The 19,102-nt window shown below is 35.8% G+C and overlaps 2 protein-coding genes across 2 annotated transcripts in view; one reads left to right on the top strand and one right to left on the bottom strand.

Moving 5' to 3' along the window:
• Positions 1 to 19,102, bottom strand: part of LOC132159615 (SLAM family member 5-like) — a 193,411-nt gene that overhangs the window by 129,588 nt on the left and 44,721 nt on the right. The window lies entirely within an intron of this gene.
• LOC132159631 (gastrula zinc finger protein XlCGF49.1-like) lies at positions 12,114 to 13,878 on the top strand. Its single transcript, XM_059569205.1, has 3 exons — positions 12,114 to 12,178; positions 12,343 to 12,441; positions 12,844 to 13,878. Exons 2-3 carry the CDS (start codon positions 12,387 to 12,389, stop codon positions 13,569 to 13,571), a joined length of 783 nt encoding a protein of 260 aa, XP_059425188.1. The 5' UTR covers positions 12,114 to 12,178; positions 12,343 to 12,386; the 3' UTR covers positions 13,572 to 13,878.

The raw sequence follows: 19,102 nt of genomic DNA, 5'->3' as shown, positions 1-19,102 counted from the left end.
CTAGCGTTTTAGTTTAAATTTTAGTCTTGCTCCGTGTTCAATCTGACTCCAGTTTTAAGTGACCACTGAATTTAGACAATGTTTCTAATTAACTGATCACAAAGGTTGATTATGTATCAATTTAGATATTTCATAATCAGACTCACAATACTTTCAATTATCCGTTCACTGGGGTCCTAATGTCTCACGCTATTCACGTGGATCTTACGATCACAAACTTGCCAGTCTGACGTTAGTCGGAGGGTGTAGGTAGAATGATATCTAATAATACCTAATAATAATAATGTTTTGTCTGCCGCCTACTACTTGCTTATGATAGTGTACTAGTTCACTTAGTCCTTTCCCGTACAACTTGCTAACTAACATCAGCGATATATATATATATATATTGTCTGGGGAAACTCCTCCAGTTTGCATTCAGTGAAGTAGTGCTGCCCGTGCAGTATCCATAACAAGAAACCCTTTTTAGTAAATCTCTGGCAAAAAAAAAAGCACAAGTATTAGCTTGAAAAACAATCTCTACCTCTTCTTCTTCTTCTTCTTCTACTAACTTTTTATGGCGGATGGCAAACAAACCTTTTGGTGCATTTACCGCCACTGACTGGACTGGAGTGTGAAGCACTGATAGGCAGATGACAAAAAAAAAAAAAATTATATATTAAATTCTATTAATTATTCCTATTTCTTTAATGTATTTTATAATAGCACCATATATTCTACTTTGTTCTGCGTTTTAGTTCAAAGGACTTATCATATTAAATGATTCAACACCCATGTTTTTTACTTCATTAATGAGTTTTAACCTTTCTTTTCCATATTTTTTACATTTCATTAATACACAGGGGCGGACTGGGACCAAAAAGTGGCCCTGGACTTTCTGGCCCACAGCAGCCCACCACATCAAAACGCAAACGCCCCTGTTTTGATGTAATTTATTTATTTGATATTTAAGTATACTGTTTGGGGATTTTAACCAATAGGGCAACTGATCCTCCATTGAAAAAAAAAAAAAAGATAACCTGCGTGCTGCAGCTGTTCATTTAGCGACTCCTAGTGAGCGATACATGTTCATCACGAGACAAACATTCTCCTAGAACTCACACTTTGCATTCAATTAACCAGTGTTGGGGAGTAACTAGTTACATGTAACTTAATTACGTAATTTAATTACAAAATAAATGTAACTGTAATCACTTACAGTTACTAAGAAAAAATGAGTAATTAAATTACAGTTACTTCTGAAAATTTTAAAGATTACAGCGGGGATTACATTTGAATATTTACACACATCCACATACAGATGTAATTAATTTCTTTCCCAAATTGAACTGACTATTCTGAGACGTACGGCCCTATAATTTCCGCGATGCAGAAACAGTCTGGTTAGTAGAATCCAGTCATAAAAACGGGATTGCTATTGCCTAACACGGACGGAATATGCCACATTTTGGACAAATATATCAAAAGTACACTTGAATCAAAGCATATGCAAAGTTTTAATATTTGCTATAAATTCAGAGACAAAGGTTACTGTTGTTAAACCATGCCACAAATTTACATATTTATTTATTTAAAAATAAATACAAATGGTAATCCATTTGCAATAATAATAATAAAAAAAAACATGGTTACTGTACTTTTACGTAATAAAAGCAGTTAATTTTTGTGAGGGAAAAACATGACTCATATTCAGTATTAGAATTTTATATTGTAGTGATGCACTCAATTTGACATGTAGGCAATTTAGAAAGTATAGTTTTGTTAAATCTTGAGTGTTAAAGTCATGAGGTAGATGGATAACAGGGCAAAATAAAGAGACTGAAAAGAAAAAAGAAATGAAGTGAAGGTGAAGTTCCGGAGAGAACTTTTAATTATTTTGCATGTCCCCAAACTAAAGATTTAAATCTTTTTTTATATCAGGTCCATACAAAAAATAGTGTTGTCCATGAATTTGTTTGTATGAGTTTGAGATTTCCCGGTCTGAAATTTTATCCCCGTCCGCCCCATGTGGAAATTAATGAAGCAGACATGCAGACATGTGTTCAAATTTGATCATCTTAATTCAAGTGATGAAGGATTGTAAAAGTCTGACAGTATTGAGCACTGCTGTAAGGTTAAACCTGAATGGTGTAAATGTTTGAAGATGATTAACAGTTGCAAATAAACATTTATTGGAGATTTTGAAAAGTAATCAAAAAGTAATCAAAAGTAATTAGTTACATTACTTTAATAAAGTAACTGAAAAAGTTACACTACTATTACATTTTAAATAGGGTAACTTGTAATCTGTAACCTATTACATTTCCAAAGTAACCTTCCCAACACTGCAATTAACAGATGCATGAATATGCGGTAATATAAGTTCATGATCCGATTCGTGAACAGATTATTCTCTTGAGTAAATCTTTTAAAATAATCATTTATTTTGTTTAACGAAAACATTGTGGAAACCAGTGGTTCACAAACTGGATAGATCTGAGGTGCAGGGCTCGCAAAATCGCTAGCCCGACGTCCAGGGGCTATTGTGTTTTGCAGTCGGGCTCCAAAATGTATCACTGCTCTTCCCGATGGGCTATCGTGAATAGTGATTTAAAATTCGCGTTGTTCACTCGCTTGGAGGGGTGAAATGTATCGTAGTTGATCGTTTTCACTTGTTTCTAAATCTTGCTGATTCAACTTTTTTAAACAATTTGCGCGCGTTCGAAGCTTGCGCGCACTCGTTCAAAGCACGCGCTGTGAGCAGCATTTCAGACAATGCGCCTACAAAGAATTAATTCATCTTTTGGGTATCCTAACTTCTGAATGAACAAATACACACACAATTATTTCAAAATAATTGTCTCTGCAAGTATTCTCGTAAACACAGTCGGTTATGTTTTAAGTGAACGTATAGGCCTACAGTGGCCTGCTGCTCAGAGAAATTCGCTGTACCAGATGAATCTGTCTCTCTCTAAATTAGACGAAAATGCGCTTGTTGGCTGCGCGATCGACTCACTCATCCATTTGCGTAGAAAAGAGATGTAATATTATGATTTCCGTCAATTAAAAAAAAAAAAATAAATAAAAAAAAAAAAATATATATATATATATATATATATATATATATATATATTTGTGTACCGGGTGGGCCGGCCCACATTGGCTAGCGGCCCACCGGGAAAAGTCCCGGTGCTCCAGATGGCCAGTCCGCCCCTGTTAATACATGTTCTATAGTTTGATTACTGATTACAATACTGATTACAATAAATACATTTACCTGATTCATGTTTTCCTATTTTAAACAATGAATGATTTAATCTAGTATGCCCAGTGTTGGAGAGTAACTAGTTACATGTAACGGCGTTACGTAATTTAATTACAAAATAAATGTAACTGTAATCAGTTACAGTTACTAAAAAAAAATAGTAATTGAATTACAGTTACTTATGAAATTTTAAAGATTACAAAGGGGATTACATATGAATATTTCACACATCCACATACAGATTTAACTGATTTCTTCTGAGACACACGGCCCTATAATTTCCGCGATGCAGAAACAGTCTGGTTCGTAGAATCCAGTCATAAAAACGGGATTGCTATTGCCTAACGCGGACAGAATATGCCACATTTTGGACAAATAAATCAAAAGTAGGCCAGTACACTTGAATCAAAGCATGGACTAGTGTCTGTGAATATTAAGCCGCAAAAGACATTATGAATCCTGCCGAATGTACTAAAGCGATCATTTCCGAATCCGCTATTCGATAATTAAATCTCTAATAAATCATGGATCGGTTAGTCGTGACTCGCGCGCTCTCCGTGCCTCCGCCAAACGGTTTGGATCAGACTCCGAGTAATCAATGCGAGAGAGAGAGACCGGAGTGGACTGTAGCGCACAGCTGGAGCAGAGAAGCAACACTTCTGTTCAGGATTTCATCTGTAAAGATGCTATTGTAGTTTTGTATTTGTTCACTTAGTCAAAGAGCAACAGCACATTGATCACACTCACTCAAAATACTGTATAAACGACATCAATATTATCTATTGTAATTTTACAGTAGTAATTTAGCTGAAAAATAATGAGATTTTATTATAGTTTTAGGGGAAGCTACGACAGACAACTACACCTTACGAAAATTAATGTTTTAATATTTTGCTATAAATCCAGAGACAAAAGGTTACTATTGTTAAACCATGCCACAAATTAAAAATTATTTTACACATTTATTTATTTAAAAACAAATACAAATGTTAATCCATTTGCAAATAAATAAAACACAGTTAATGTACTTTTATATAATAAAAGCATGGTAAATTTTTGTAAGGGAAAACATGATTAGGATTAGGATTTTTCTATAAATATATTGAAGTGATGCAATTTAGAAAGTATAGTTTTGTTAAATCTTGAGTATTAAAGTCATGAGAGAGATGGATAACAGGGCAAAATAAAGAGACTAAAAAGAAAAATGGAAGTGAAGGTGCAGTTCAGGAGAGAACTTTTAATTATTTTGCATGTCCCCAAACTAAAGATTTAAAACTTTTTTATGTGACGTCCATAAATAGAAAAATAGTGTTGTCCATGAATTTGTTTGTATGAGTTTGAGATTTCCTGGTCTGAATTTTTTCCCATACCACCCCTCATGGAAATTGATGCAGACATGCGGTTTCATTTACTATACATAGGCCTACTGAAGCACGAAGCACATAGGCCACCGGTTGAGCTCTACTTTAAGGTTAAACCTGCATGGTGTAAATGTTTGAAAATTATTAACGGTTGCAAATAAACATTTATTAGAGATTTTTAAAAGTAATCAAAAAGTAATCAAAAGTAATCAGTTACATTACTTTAATAAAGTAATTGAAAAAGTTACACTACTATTACATTTTAAACAGGGTAACTTGTAATCTGTAACCTATTACATTTCCAAAGTAACCTTCCCAACACTGAGTATGCCCTTATGATGCGTGAAATAATTGTATCTTCTTTCCTGTTCTTCAAAACAGTTTTTCCATTTCCATTTACTTTCTGTTGAATATTATACACACTCTAAAAAATGTTGGGTTATTTAATCTACCCAACAGCTGGATTATGAAATGCTTTACCCATTATGGGTTATTTATATGGAATTTGGGTTATTTTGTGCAACTCATGCGTTGGGTCAAAATCCATCAACCCAACTTATTACAACTTATTTCATTTGACCCAGCACATGGGTTGTTTGTGCTTCGAACCTCATCATCACATCGTCACAAGAGTCCACACACCGAGAGCTCGACACAGCAGAGAACCTGACTGCTCATCCAGCGAGGAGAAGAAGTAATAAAAGGTATGTGTACGCTACGTGTCTAATTCACTTTGTCTGTGTTAAGTTACCTATTAAAGTAGTATATTGTCGAGGCAAGTTTGTTGGTTTGGCAAACATTGTAGCTAACGTTAGCCATTATCATGGAAGCACTGGTAGCCTACAGCTTATCCGTTTGGTCTGAATTATATTAATTAATTAACTTTAATTAAACAAGTTCATAAAGCCCATGAGCATATATAGTCACGTTTATTGAATTAGCCAGGCTAATTTGAAAGCTAGTTTAAAGCAGGTGATTCGCCAGTTAACTAGTTTACTGTCAGTTGCTTTGCCTTATTTGCTGGCTATAACGAGCGCTTGTTTTTCCTGAAGCTTTTAATGTGACATGAATGCATTACACAGTGTTTGACTGATTAAAATAAGTAAAAACAGTGAGATAATCTGATTTTGTGAAAGAGATAATTTTATTTTTTTCATGTGAATTGTAGAGATGCGGGGCTTGAAAGTAAATCAGCACAGGGTTAAGTCTGCAGTGGTGAGAAACCAGGACTCTTATTTTGAAAACTGAAAGGAGGAGCTGTGTGCGCGCCTGCGCCCTGACATCTGCAGAGCATTTGGTGAGACGTTACACGGATGTTTCCTCATCAAGCTTTCCTTTTATTTTGCAGGTATTGTTACAAAAACTTGATAATATGCACACGAGATCTGTAATGTATATGCTCATACCGCTGATATTTCACTACGGTCAACCCAGCCGCCAAGTAGAAAAGCACGGTCAATCTAGCCGCCACGTTATCGGGATTGTGGATATGCAGCCTGTCCGCCATTTTTTTTAACGCTGTAACACGAGGTGATTGTGAAACGCGTTTAATTCTATTCAAATTGACTCCAGTTACAAAGTTATAGTGTTCATTATGAGTTTACTTCAAATTTGTGTTTGGTTTATTTAGTTATATATACGTATAAAGATCGGATGCACTTATTTTGCAGAACAGTCTTATCTGTCTTAACGTTACTTGGCCTTCTGCGCGGGGTCTGTAACATCAAGAAATATATAATATATTTATGTGCACTGAAGGCTATGCTGTGAGCAGCCACAAATATTCTTGTGCTGTAAGAACAGACAATTTACATGTATGCAATTTGTTATGAATTATATATAGAGAGGGAGGATTGTTTTCTCTATATTTTGTGATGCTAAATAAAATTGCTGGTATCTTCACATCGTTTTACATTTTCTGCTGCTGTAGTCTGCATTGCTTTTGCATGGTGACGTATGAAATAGTTAATACTATAGCAATTGTATTTTTGCTTAAGCTCTTTTTGTGTTTGTTTCAGATCAATGGACAACTTTGTCATTAACACTTTGACAGACTGGCAGCTGATAGACCTTGTGACTTGTCTAAAGATTTAACATTAGAGGTAAGAATTTAGTTTTCCCATCTACCGTATATCAAGTCTGCATTGCTACTCAAGCCCTTTTCAGACATGAATTCTTATGAAATATAATTTTTCAGCAGTACTTTAAAGTGGTAGTTTGAATTATAGGACATAAATATATATGAAATGCTTACCGTCAATATGGCCAATGCAAAGGTTTTAATTAATAACCCAAGTCCTGTGTCTTGAATTTTGATTTGGTTATTTTACGTTTACTCCACAAAATTCATTGCATTTATATTGTTGACTTGTTCTTTTAAAAAATGCTGTCACTGGGTAAAAATGTTCTGTATGTGCTATGCAACATATCAATGCACCTCTGTTGTTCAATGCCTGCAAGTGACCGCACGGCACAACATGTTCTTCTGCAAGCTTTTGCATGAACATGCTCATTGATAAAAGGTTGCACAGCAAATACAGAAAATAGTGCCTAGTTGAACGGACACAGCCTTTTATAGAAGAAAAAAGTCAACGATACAACTGCAATGAGTGGAGTAAGGTTTTTTACATTTATTTGTTCTAGCCAACTCACTGGAAGTACTTGTTATGGATAATAACCAAATTAAAACTTGAAATGAAAAAGAGACTCTCGTTATAAATTAATTCCTTCACATTGCCTATATTAACTATTTCATACTACTTTATTTCCTACAATCCATTTAAATGTAGTTTTCTAATCTAGTTTTTACCTGTGTGTGTGTTTCTGATTAACAGTCCTACATCAGATATCAAAAAGGCACTGGCTTCGGGTTTGGTTCAGTCTTTTACCTGTTTGAAAGACTCAAGAAGTGGCAACGTGAGTGGGTTTTTTTTAATGTCATTGAGATTTATTTGGGTTGTCATGATCCTCAAACCATTTTAGTTTGATTTTTAAGGTTGCAATCCAATTCGATTTTCAATTTAAACTTTTCCTAGTTTACTGGAGTCAGCCGAGGGCTCTACCAGGCCCCCTTCTGTTTTTGCTAGATTTCCTGTGTAGATCTCCTATTTCTGGTGAATCCTCACCAAAGAATACACACTAGGGTTTGTACATGTGAAAATTTTCCCGCAGGTCCTTTAAAAAGTTTTAAATAAATGATTGGGAATGAGGCCTTAAATTAGGAAAAAAAATTATTTGAAGCAAAACATCCATATTTCAGTTTCTGACAACTTTGTTCTTTTTTTACAGAATGTACCATATCAGACGAACGTGCGTCACAGTTTAACGAATGGTTGAGAAACAATTCTCAGCCCCTCAGCCAGATAGAGGCCTACAAAGGACCACGTGGATTAGGGACAACAATTGGACCATCGATCAGATCCTCGAAGAGTTCCCTCGCTTAATGACCAAAGGCATGGTAGGTATAGGGAAATATGATCTTACATATGAGGAAACATTGTTTATAATGTCTTATTACTGTGCCACATTAAATTGGTTTTAAAAATGTGTTTTCCATTTTATAGATTGCACGGGACTTTCTTGTCCTACATGGGGATGCTGCATCAAAGTTGTCTGAAATTGGCTACCCATTTATGCTGAGAAGATCCTGTACCTGTAAGACAGGAGGGGAAGCTGACATTGCCCCTGGATAGATTAACACAAGGTAATATATTCTTGTCAGCAGATCTTGTAAATGCAGGGAATGCAATGGAAGATGTGGGGTATTTATGCAATTATATACGATGAAATCGCAGGTATTGTGAAATCACAGTTATGATTTTTCACATCGTATTGACACCTATGTCTTCCTACAGATGGTGTTGGGGAACTCGCCCTGAGGCAGTTGCCAGCCTTGCTTCTACCTACAATTTACAGAGTTGGCAGTGGCCACGGTGTGAAAGTAGTTTGCCTCACCATACAGGAATGCAGCCTGGCCTTCATCAACCATAAGCCTGTAAGTCCTCATGCACATCTAAAGGGGAAACTTTATTCATTTTATCAACCTATCTGAGCTCAATACTGTGCACGCACATGCATATCCAGGTTTGTTTTACTATACTTTTGGGGACAGGCATCAAAAATAGCCTGACAGTATTAGCTGTTCTACAAGCTTACAACTCGTTGGTCACGATCAAAGCATCCTAGAACACCTCAGCAGTGCCACAGGTTGATTACCTCTGTACCACACTGATGCAGTAATTCGTTCTAAAACGGGCACCAACAAAGTATTGAGTGCAGAAATTAACTTTTATCAGAAGGTTGACACTTTTGTATTTTAACCCATTTGGACCTGAATCCATGAGGTTGACTCTAAAGAAGTCTTCTAAATCTACAAAGCATTTGCAGCCCAACTATCTGACTACCTAACCCTGCTGCCTATCGGACAGATAGGATAGTCAGATAAGTGAGCCGCACGCATTTTCTCAGCATGTTTATTGTAATGTTAGATCAATCAATTTATGACTTTTTAGGTCAATTGAGGTCTGTTAAATTGTTTTCTGTAATGTGAGCCATATGCTCTAAGACTAAGGCTACGTTCACACTGCAGGCTCAAACGACCCAATTCCGATTTTTTGCCCCTATGCGAACTGTATCTGATCTTTTCATGACAGTCTGAACGACAAAGATCCGATCTTTTCAAATGTGACCCAGGCCACTTGGGTATGTGGTCCTGAATCCGATACGTATCCGATCTTTTGAAATGCGACCTCCGTCTGAACGACCAGGCCACATGTGTCCGACCCGTACGTCATTGATACGCTACAAACATCACAATTCTGCATTGAAGTAGGCGGGAACGAGAAGATAAACAACAACCATGGTGGACGATCACAAAAGGTCGCATTTAATTGGATATGTGAACAGCCTTGCAAAAAAATCAAATTTAAAAAAAAAACAACGGAATTGAGCATTAAGCCCTGCAGTGTGAACGTAGCCTTAGTCAAAAAAGGTTTGGAATATTGGTTATTTGCAATGAAATGTGAACTATTACAGTTCAACTTTTTTAATTAGAAATGCACTGAATCTTTTCCAAATTGTAAAGCAGTAATTTCTCTAGTGAGGACCAGGAAAATGGTCCTCACAATGTCTGTATTTCAATTCTACTATAGTAATCGGTTGACATTTGGTCCTTACTCACTCGTACTCTCGCTCTCTTGTATTTTCTTTTTTAGCCTGGAATAAACATGGTGGAGTACCTCCATGAGGCCAAGGCATGCAAGTCATCCCCCCACATCCTGACACTGGGAAATGATCAGAGTGCATTTCAGGCCTTCGTCTAAAATGGTTAAGTTTATTCAAACTAGAATTCTTGCTTGCAAGTAGAGCTAATGGCTCTTAAAAGCAGCAATTAGGAATTTGAATTTATTCACTATAGAGCTGCTGTTGGTCTGTTGAATGTTCAGGCAGTTCAATCGAAATTGTTTTTCTCTGAATGTTTGAACTGAATCATTTCTACTGTATTGTTGATATTAATATAATAAATTTTTTTAAACATTCCATTGCTTTGCTATTATTGCATAATATGCATAAATCTAGCATGTATTCGGTTCTAGGTTTGTAGTTTCACAGTTTTTTATGGGTAGTCTATTGCAGTTTATTTTCCTATTGTACTGTAATGTTAGACTTAATCTGGTTTATGGGTTAATTTTACCCATCTTAATATGTAGTTGAATCAACCCAGAATTGTAATTAATTTGACCCAGCATTTGGGTACACTACATAACAAATATGTAGTTAAATCAACCCATAATTGTATTTAATTTGACCCAATGTTTGGGTAGAATATTTAACAAATATGTAGTTAAATCAACCCATAATTTAATTTAATTTGACCCAACGTTTGGGTAGAATATTTAACAAATATGTAGTTAAATCAACCCATAATTGTATTTAATTTGACCCAACGTTTGGGTAGAATATTTAACTCATCTGTTGGGTTAAAAATGATCAACCCATCTTGCTGGGTCAAATTAACTACTGTTGGACTGGTGCAATAGTGACCCAGTGGTTGGGTTATAGAACAACCCAAGTTGGGTTATTTTTAACCCATTTTTTTGTGCATAGACCTGCCCTTGTTATCACAGTTCCATTCCTCTTGCCATTTTGTTATTCATGAATTCTTTTATTTTCCCTTTAACTTCATTTTTGCTCAGTCACTATTTCTATTTCTGTGTGTTTAAGAGCTTGCTTAGCAAGCGTATCAACCACTTCATTAGCCTCCACTCCAACATGAGCAGGAACCCACAAACATTTTATCACGCTTACTTTACTTTTAACAAACTTGCAAGAATCTCATATATAATGTCTTGCCTTGATGACTTTAATCCACTTGCAAGACTAGATAATGCTGCGTAAGAGTCAGAACAGATTACAACTAAGCTTGGTTTTACCTCCTCTACTCACTGAAGGGCTACCACCATAGCAATTAATTGAGTTGCATAGACGGATACATGATCAGTTATTCTTTTCCTAATGCTAAATTGAAATTGTGGAATGTATAGTGCAGCAGCAGTTCTACCAGAGATTGGTTCTTTAGAACCATCAGTGTATATATTTAACCATGATGAATAAATCTGATCCAAATACTGCTGGACAATAATGTTCTTAGGGGTATCGTTCTCATTCTTCATTTTTATTTGTATCTTAAAATCTACAATAGGCATAGCAAAAAAACCATGGTGGAATTCTGGATACCATCACAGTTGGCCTAACATCACAATCAGCAATACCAACTACTCCTGCTTCCCTTTCTCTCTACCTCTTCTGTTTCCAATGAGGTTTAAATCCTTGTCTATGGGATTGACTGATGATTAGTTGATTGATTGACTGCCATCAGCTGGGTTTGGTGATTGCTCCTCAGCTGGTTTGTGTGCGTAGCCAGGAGCATGCAAGCAAAAGAACACCTGGAGGGCCACAGCTCTGCACAGTTCAGCTCACAGTCTAATCATACACACCTGATCCAGCTAATCAAGGTCTCCAGGATTAAACTTCCAAACAGGTGTCAGTTAGAGCTAACGCAGCGCCGGATGAAGCTCAATGAAACCTCTATTGCAGGTATGATAAATAATGATGATGTATGTGGGATGATAGAGTAGGGTTCAACAAGGAAACATAGTTGATGGTCCATTTGTGAAAGAAGGAAGAGGATATAGTTTTAAACTTCAGACTTATCACCCAAGGTTAATTTGCCATCCAACACAGTAGGTGGCGATAATGCTCCTTTGGAGTTAATCGCCATTAAACAAGAAGAAGAGTTAGAGCTAAACTGTGCAGAGCTGTGGCCCTGCAGGAATTGAGTTGGAGACCTCTGGTATAAAGCAAGTACAATTGATTCTCATCTTTGATTTTAGTTTGAGAATACAGCAGTAAAGCCAGACAGATTTTGAAAATACAGCAGTTTTATACCCTTCCGTCATAGCCTATATTCAGATTCTGTTTATACCACAGATACTTTGAATAACAGTGAGATCTCTGTTGATCAAAGGCTGGTTTCAGGTGTCAGACAGATGCTGTAAAAGCCTCTTTACTTCATGTCAGTAGTTCCTGTTTTTACCTCATTCATTATGCTGATGTCTCAGATCATCTGTAAACTGTCACCTAAAACTTGTTACATTGGCATCAACAGTGTAAATGCCCTAGCTAATATTTCATACTCTTTTTGTTGTTGTTAATTGTAATTTAATTTTTAACTACAAGTCTACAAGTGAAGAAGATCGAGTTAATGAAAGAACAGTGAGGACATGAGTCATCCAGAACCCTGCAGAAAAAAATGTGAAGTTACTGAAAAACAAAAAGGTTGGTGTTTCTTCTTAATTCTCTATAATTGGAAGAAATGCTAAACTTAAAAATAAAAGCAAAAAAGTGGTGCCATAACAGGTTCAGTTAACAATGCAAATGAAAATAGATTGTGAATATCAATGAAAACGTTAAGATACTATTGTATTGTAATAACATTTCATGAATTTGTAATTCAAGCATTCAATAGTTCTAATAATAATCTGAAAATCTAAGTACTGAATGCATGTAAAAGGTCAACACCACTATAATCAATTAGTCCTACATTTGTATAGCTTATGTAGTAATTGTTTTTAGCTGCAGGGTTTACTTTTATCTACTACTCCATCACTCTGCCTTTTATTTATTTTATTTAATAAGACCTTTTTTTTAATGATTGAGTTCTTTAAACTTCCATTTTAGACCCGGTTAAAGCGAATGAAGATGGTGAACAACGGAGTGAAGCAGGGGAAAAACATCACGTCAAAAATGGAGGAAGTAAGATTTTGCTGAAAAGAAGAGCCAAAAAATCCTGCACCTGCTCTCAGTGTGGAAAGAGTATCTCATGCAAACAAAATCTTAAATTTCACATGAGACTTCACAGTGGTGAGAAGCCACACGTATGTGATCAATGTGGGATGAGTTTTGCACGAAAAGACTCTCTTATTACTCACATGAAAATCCACACTGGAGAGAAACCGCACACATGTGATCAGTGCGGGAAGAGATTTGCACAGGCAAGAACTGTCAGATTACATCTGCGTTCTCATTCTGGAGAAAGACCATATAACTGTAATCAATGTGGGAAAAGCTTTTCTTATCCATATAACCTGAAGAGCCACCTAAAGGTTCACACTAAGGAGAAGCCTTATGTGTGTTCTCTGTGTGGAAAGAGTTTTCCACGACTGGGTGCTTTTAAATTACACCAGAAAAGACACAGCGGTGTAAAAGAGCATATGTGCTTTGATTGTGGGAAAACCTTCTTTACATATGATAAACTGAGACGACACCAGATAACCCACAGTGGAGAGAAACCTTACAACTGTTCACAATGTGACAAGGCATTCTCTCGTCCAGAACATCTGAAAAGACATGAGATGACCCACACTGGAGAAAAGCCACACAGTGCGGGAAGTGTTTCACACGTGTAAAAGGTCTTCAATCACTTCTGCTTTCTCATTCTGGAAAAAGACCAGTGTTAAAAAAAAATAAAAAAGAGAATTTCTGAACTTGTTTTGAAAAACAGGACTGAGATGTTTGTCAAACCACTTTCTAAATGCCAAAGAGACTGTAATTTAGTTTCATTTCAGTGAAGACTCTTGTCAGTTCAATAACAGCCAATTCAATTGAGCACTGGACAATTCCAATGTTGATTCTTTAAAATTCCTGTGAATTCAAATGTTTAATACCATTTGAGCATCCTGTTAACTGATCAGTGATGTAATAAAAATATTTTTGAACCGATCTCACTTATTAGTTTCTGTTTTTCACTTCATTGTTGTCTTCAGGTCAACTGTAAACTGCCACTTAAAGCTAATTTCATTGGTGTCTACAGACTGAGGCAAACTGCGTATCACCATACATGTTTTAAATGACAAACCATGTTTCATGGAGCACCCAAAAACTAAAAGCCAGTGAACAAAAACTCTGCTTAAGTTTTAAATTATATGTTTTTATTAAGCTTTTAATTCGTATAAAACATGTATTGTATCCAAAGTTCTGTTATGAAACTTTAGATGGCGCAGTCTGAGAGGTCTAATGTTATTGGATATAATGACATCATTATCAAATGGCAGAGCTGATTGGTTCTCTTTTGTATCAGCAGCCAATGAGCTTGCTGCACAACATTCAAACGCTTGAGTAGTGCTTGCTGTAGCAGTGTTCAGATATCCTCCACCTTCCCCAGCTCCACCTGTATAGATCTACTATGGGGTAATTCATGTATGTTTTCAGCATTAAAGAATAAAGAAACGTCAACCTCTGCTCTTTAGGATCTTCGTGATTCATTCTGCTGGTTTCTGGATCACTCATGTTCTTGATGTTGTTACAATAAATTCGATCTTCTTCACTTGTAGACTGATTGGAATAGTCCAGAATTTATTTCTGAAATTCTGTGAGAGGAGCTTCACTGAAGGTGAATCATTGCCTGGTAGGATGAGCAGATCTGTATTCAGCAGATTGATGTACACTTATTGAATCTGATTTTTAGACAAACACCTTTTTTTGAAAAATAAAATGTTTTATATATATATATATATATATATATATACATACATACACGCATTCAAACATTTTTATCTGCTAAATTAACTGTACAAAGAAATACATAAAAATTTAAAGGAGGAAAATTATGTCATAACAGGTTTGAGTTAATGCAAATGCAGAACTGAAATGAAAACATTCACTAAATTGTGTATAGTTATATATTTAATTCAATAGTTCATAATTGTGTAATTATGCATCAAGTTTTCCTTTGGCGATGCAGTAAAATTTAAAACTAGTACAAAGTAAAATTTCACCTGTAAACTACATTTAAATATTTTAATAGTCTCAACAGATTGAGACAAACTACACCACTGCCATATGCCTTAACTGCTTAACTATATTCATGTAAAACAACCAAAAACCATTGAACAAAACAAAAACTCGAAAAAATGAAGCTGAAAAACTCAATTTTAATGTTGTTTTTGTTATTATGAACATTATTATTTTTTATGCATACAAATCTTTTCACATTTCTAAATTTGACATTTCTAATTTGGGTGTGTCATATATTTACCATGATTTACATCAGCTGTTATTTGTTTACATTTAACATTAAATCTTTTTTAATATTTAATATTTCAAATTCTACATGTAACAATAAACATACACTAGACATTTTAAATGATAAAAACTGTTATATGTAGTGAATGTATATTCTACTACAATGTATATGTAGTGCGAAATGTTCGCAGAAAGATCGCTTTAAATGTGAAACCTTTAAAAATAAGCATATAGATATGTGCCATGTTTATATGTTCATAAAAGTGAGGGGTAAACAAAACCTTTGGTGAATATACGGGAACATGATACTGAAGAACAGATAGGTTGGTGCCATAAGCTGTGAAATGACACTTAAAGTAAAAAAAAAATGGGTATAAAATGGAGCCTGATATTTTCTTCAGTAAAGAGGCTTAAAAAAACATTGATAGACCTATGACAACATCAGGTACTCTGATTAAGTACTATGACTTTTTTTCCTCATTATTCATCTCCTTTTTCAGAAAGTATCACTTAGAATGGGGAGAAATCAAAACCAATGAAATCTGAAAAAGCTCTCTCATATTGTTCTTTATGCTCAAACAGCATTAAACAAGCCACTCACTTGTGCTTATATACAATTACTGCTAAATATTTTATATTGAGTCTTTGAGGAGCCACAGGACCTATTACATTTATGAATCTATAGTAACATGTGAATTAAGTTTGAAAAGCTGGACACATTAAAAAATTACTTTAGCTCTTTTGATTATCATGGCAACATGTAATTATTTTATTTTCTATCAATTTATAAGTTCTGGTTTTGTATGGATTTAGGTTCAGGAGTGTCACCATTTCTATATTGCATGTCAATACTAGTTTCGGTTTTCATCTCATTCATTATGCAGACGTTTTCAGATCACCCGTTAACTGACAGTTAACGCTCAATTCATAGGTGTCAATAGACCAAAGCAAACTACAGTATGACCACTTTGGATACCTACAGTTAATTTTCAGTAGTCTATCTGATAAATCATGTTTCATGTAAATATAACTGCAAACTAAAACCCAATGTATTATTGTTGCTTACAAATCTGTAAATGTATTTCTAAATTTATCCTTCTGTATTCCTTATGGTTAAATTTATATATATGTGTGTGGCGGGGCGGTAAAGGGCAAAAATTGACACTAGAATACCATAATTAGCACAGACTACGCCACCCGGTTTCTGTGAATGGGGAAATTTATACCCAAGATATAGCACACAGGTTCGTTACCACTGAATACAAGAGACGTGGATATAAATACAAAAATGTTTTTTATTTCACAATAATAATTAAAATGTAAAAAACTGTTGACCAAAAAAAAAAAAAAAAAAAACTTTCCGGCCGAGGCTTACCAGTAGGGCAGCTAGCTGAACAGGGAGTATCCGAAGACACCCCACTTACCCAACTATGCCCCGCACGAATACTCACACCACACACACTCTTAGTGAGGGAGACGCAGATCTCAAATGGCAAAAACTCGGTGAGAGAAACACCACCACCACAGGGCCAAGACAGCTAGCTTCCCTCACTGGGGGCCTTCAGCGCCTGAAATAAACACACACACACAACAAAAAAGTAAAATAAAACAATTAGTTCAACTCCAATTCAATCCAACAACTTGTATTAGAATAAGTTCAAACCATGGAGGGGAACAGCAATGGACAATTTACTGGCCACAGGGGTCAGACAGAGAGATATAAATAGTCCACTAAGTTTGTGCCAAAAAGCTCATAAGCCTAGACATATCATAGAGCAGCAAGAGGTTAAAGAGAGCAAAACCAGAAAATAATAAAGCAAACAATACAAGTGAAAACAGGCTTCGAATTAAATCACACGGCATACAAAAAAACAAGTTAAAGAACAAAAAAAAACTCAAAGCTGAAAAACTCAGCTAACAAAACTTAAGTCAACATTAAACAAAAAAAAAAAACACGCTGCTGGTGGCAATATAACAACTGGTGGGGCTAAGTAGGCACCGTTAACGGTACATCCCTTTAAATGACGGCTCAGACTAGCCACCCTCCATCAAAAACACCAGCATGAGAGTGAAAAACAAAAAGCAAACAAAGCAATAATCAAATACAAAAAAACGGTCACAGTCATAAAAATAGCAGCAGAACAAACAGTGCAGTCTTAACGCTGTCTAAGGAGAGTTTTGCCCTTCTGTCCACAGCAACAAAGCGCTCACGAGCAGCTGCACCAGAAGTGAGTAGATCGCTAAACACACGAGTTCAGTTACTCACAGCTTTATCCGTAATCGATGAACGGCAAATATGCAGGCGTTCTAGAGCACACACACACTGGAGCGAAGGACATGTCAGTCTGTACCCAACAGCAACGTCGTACCAATCGTGACCATAACCTGGCTCCCGCGAGCTGCGCGCACACACACCAATGATTGTACGATGCGTACCCAGGAGACAAACTATACCTTAAATACACCCGGAGCGGCAGCCAATAAGCTGTCGCAGCTGTCATTCAGGTGAAAACCACGTTTAATAGGGAGGTACCTAGACTGCCCTACCACAGTACAGTACAGTATGCCCTACCATATATATATATACAGTACAGATCAAAAGTTTGGACACACCTTCTCATTCAAAGAGTTTACTTTATTTTCATGACTATGAAAATTGTAGAGTCACACTGAAGGCATCAAGGGCTATTTGACCAAGAAGGAGAGTGATGGGGTGCTGCGCCAGATGACCTGGCCTCCACAGTCACCGGACCTGAACCCAATCCAGATGGTTTAGGGGTGAGCTGGACCGCAGACAGAAGGCAAAAGGGCCAACAAGTGGGAACTCCTTCAAGACTGTTGGAAGACCATTTCAGGTGACTACCTCTTGAAGCTCATCAAGAGAATGCCAAGAGTGTGCAAAGCAGTAATCAAAGCAAAAGTTGGCTACTTTGAAGAACCTAGAATATGACATATTTTCAGTTGTTTTACACTTTTTTGTTATGTATATAATTCCATATATAATTCCACATGTGTTAACTTCAGTGTGAATCTACAATTTCCATAGTCATGAAAATAAAGAAAACTCGTTGAATGAGAAGGTGTGTCCAAACATTTGGTCTGTACTGTATATATACGGTTGCAATCAAAATTACTCAACCCCTCAGAGACTGCAGTATTTTACAAATACAAGCTTTTCTGAAGACTCAGGATAAAATAAAAATTGCATCTATAACAGTTCATTGGCATATTAATAGTGATATTGTCAGTATATAATGTAATATTTTTGAGTTATAAGATTTTTTAATATTTCTGCTATGTCATAATTATTTAACCCCTATTCAACATTGCTGTTTTTAAATCACTTATTTGCATGGTGGGGAATAAAACAGTCTAAAACCAAAATTAAGCCTTTAGAAACTATTAAAAATAGAATTAGCTTGGGCTGTTACACATACATACAGTTAGCCAATACATGTGTTGAAGCTGAGTAGCAAAGATGTCAACAGAAATCTCACAAAAGCTAAAGAGAATAAATATTGTATTACTTTAGAAAGGCAAATGCTATATGAAGATTACAGTTCTCAGCCTTATTTCTTAGCTTAAAGTGTGTTGTACCAGAATGAAGAAAAATCACAATTTCAAAAAATGTTTAATCAGAGCAACTGAAGAAAATCTGTTTTTTTGGGCCCATGGATCAGTGGTATGTCTGCTGTAAAACAGGCAAAGCTCATATGCAGAAGAACACCATCTCCATCATCAAACTTGGAGGTGGATCAGTCCTGTTATGGGGTTTCTTAACTGTAGCAGGAAGTGTAACAGTCATCCCAAAGTACATTATCCAAATCTACTTCTGCTTGGTTCAATGATCAGTTATAGAATGTTCTTGAGTGACCTGTTCAGACTCCAGAATTTAATTCTCATTGAAAATATCTGG

This window comes from Carassius carassius, chromosome 16 (assembly GCF_963082965.1).
Source record: "Carassius carassius chromosome 16, fCarCar2.1, whole genome shotgun sequence".
Lineage (NCBI taxonomy): Eukaryota > Metazoa > Chordata > Actinopteri > Cypriniformes > Cyprinidae > Carassius > Carassius carassius.
This window is presented reverse-complemented; position numbering and strand designations above follow the sequence as displayed.

Bases quoted from the DNA above. Each gene is read 5' to 3' on its own strand.
- LOC132159631 (XM_059569205.1), top strand. From the start codon at position 12,387: ATGAGTCATCCAGAACCCTGCAGAAAAAAATGTGAAGTTACTGAAAAA. The intron at 12,442-12,843 runs GTTGGTGTTTCT...CTTCCATTTTAG, and splicing joins AGTTACTGAAAAACAAAAAG to ACCCGGTTAAAGCGAATGAA.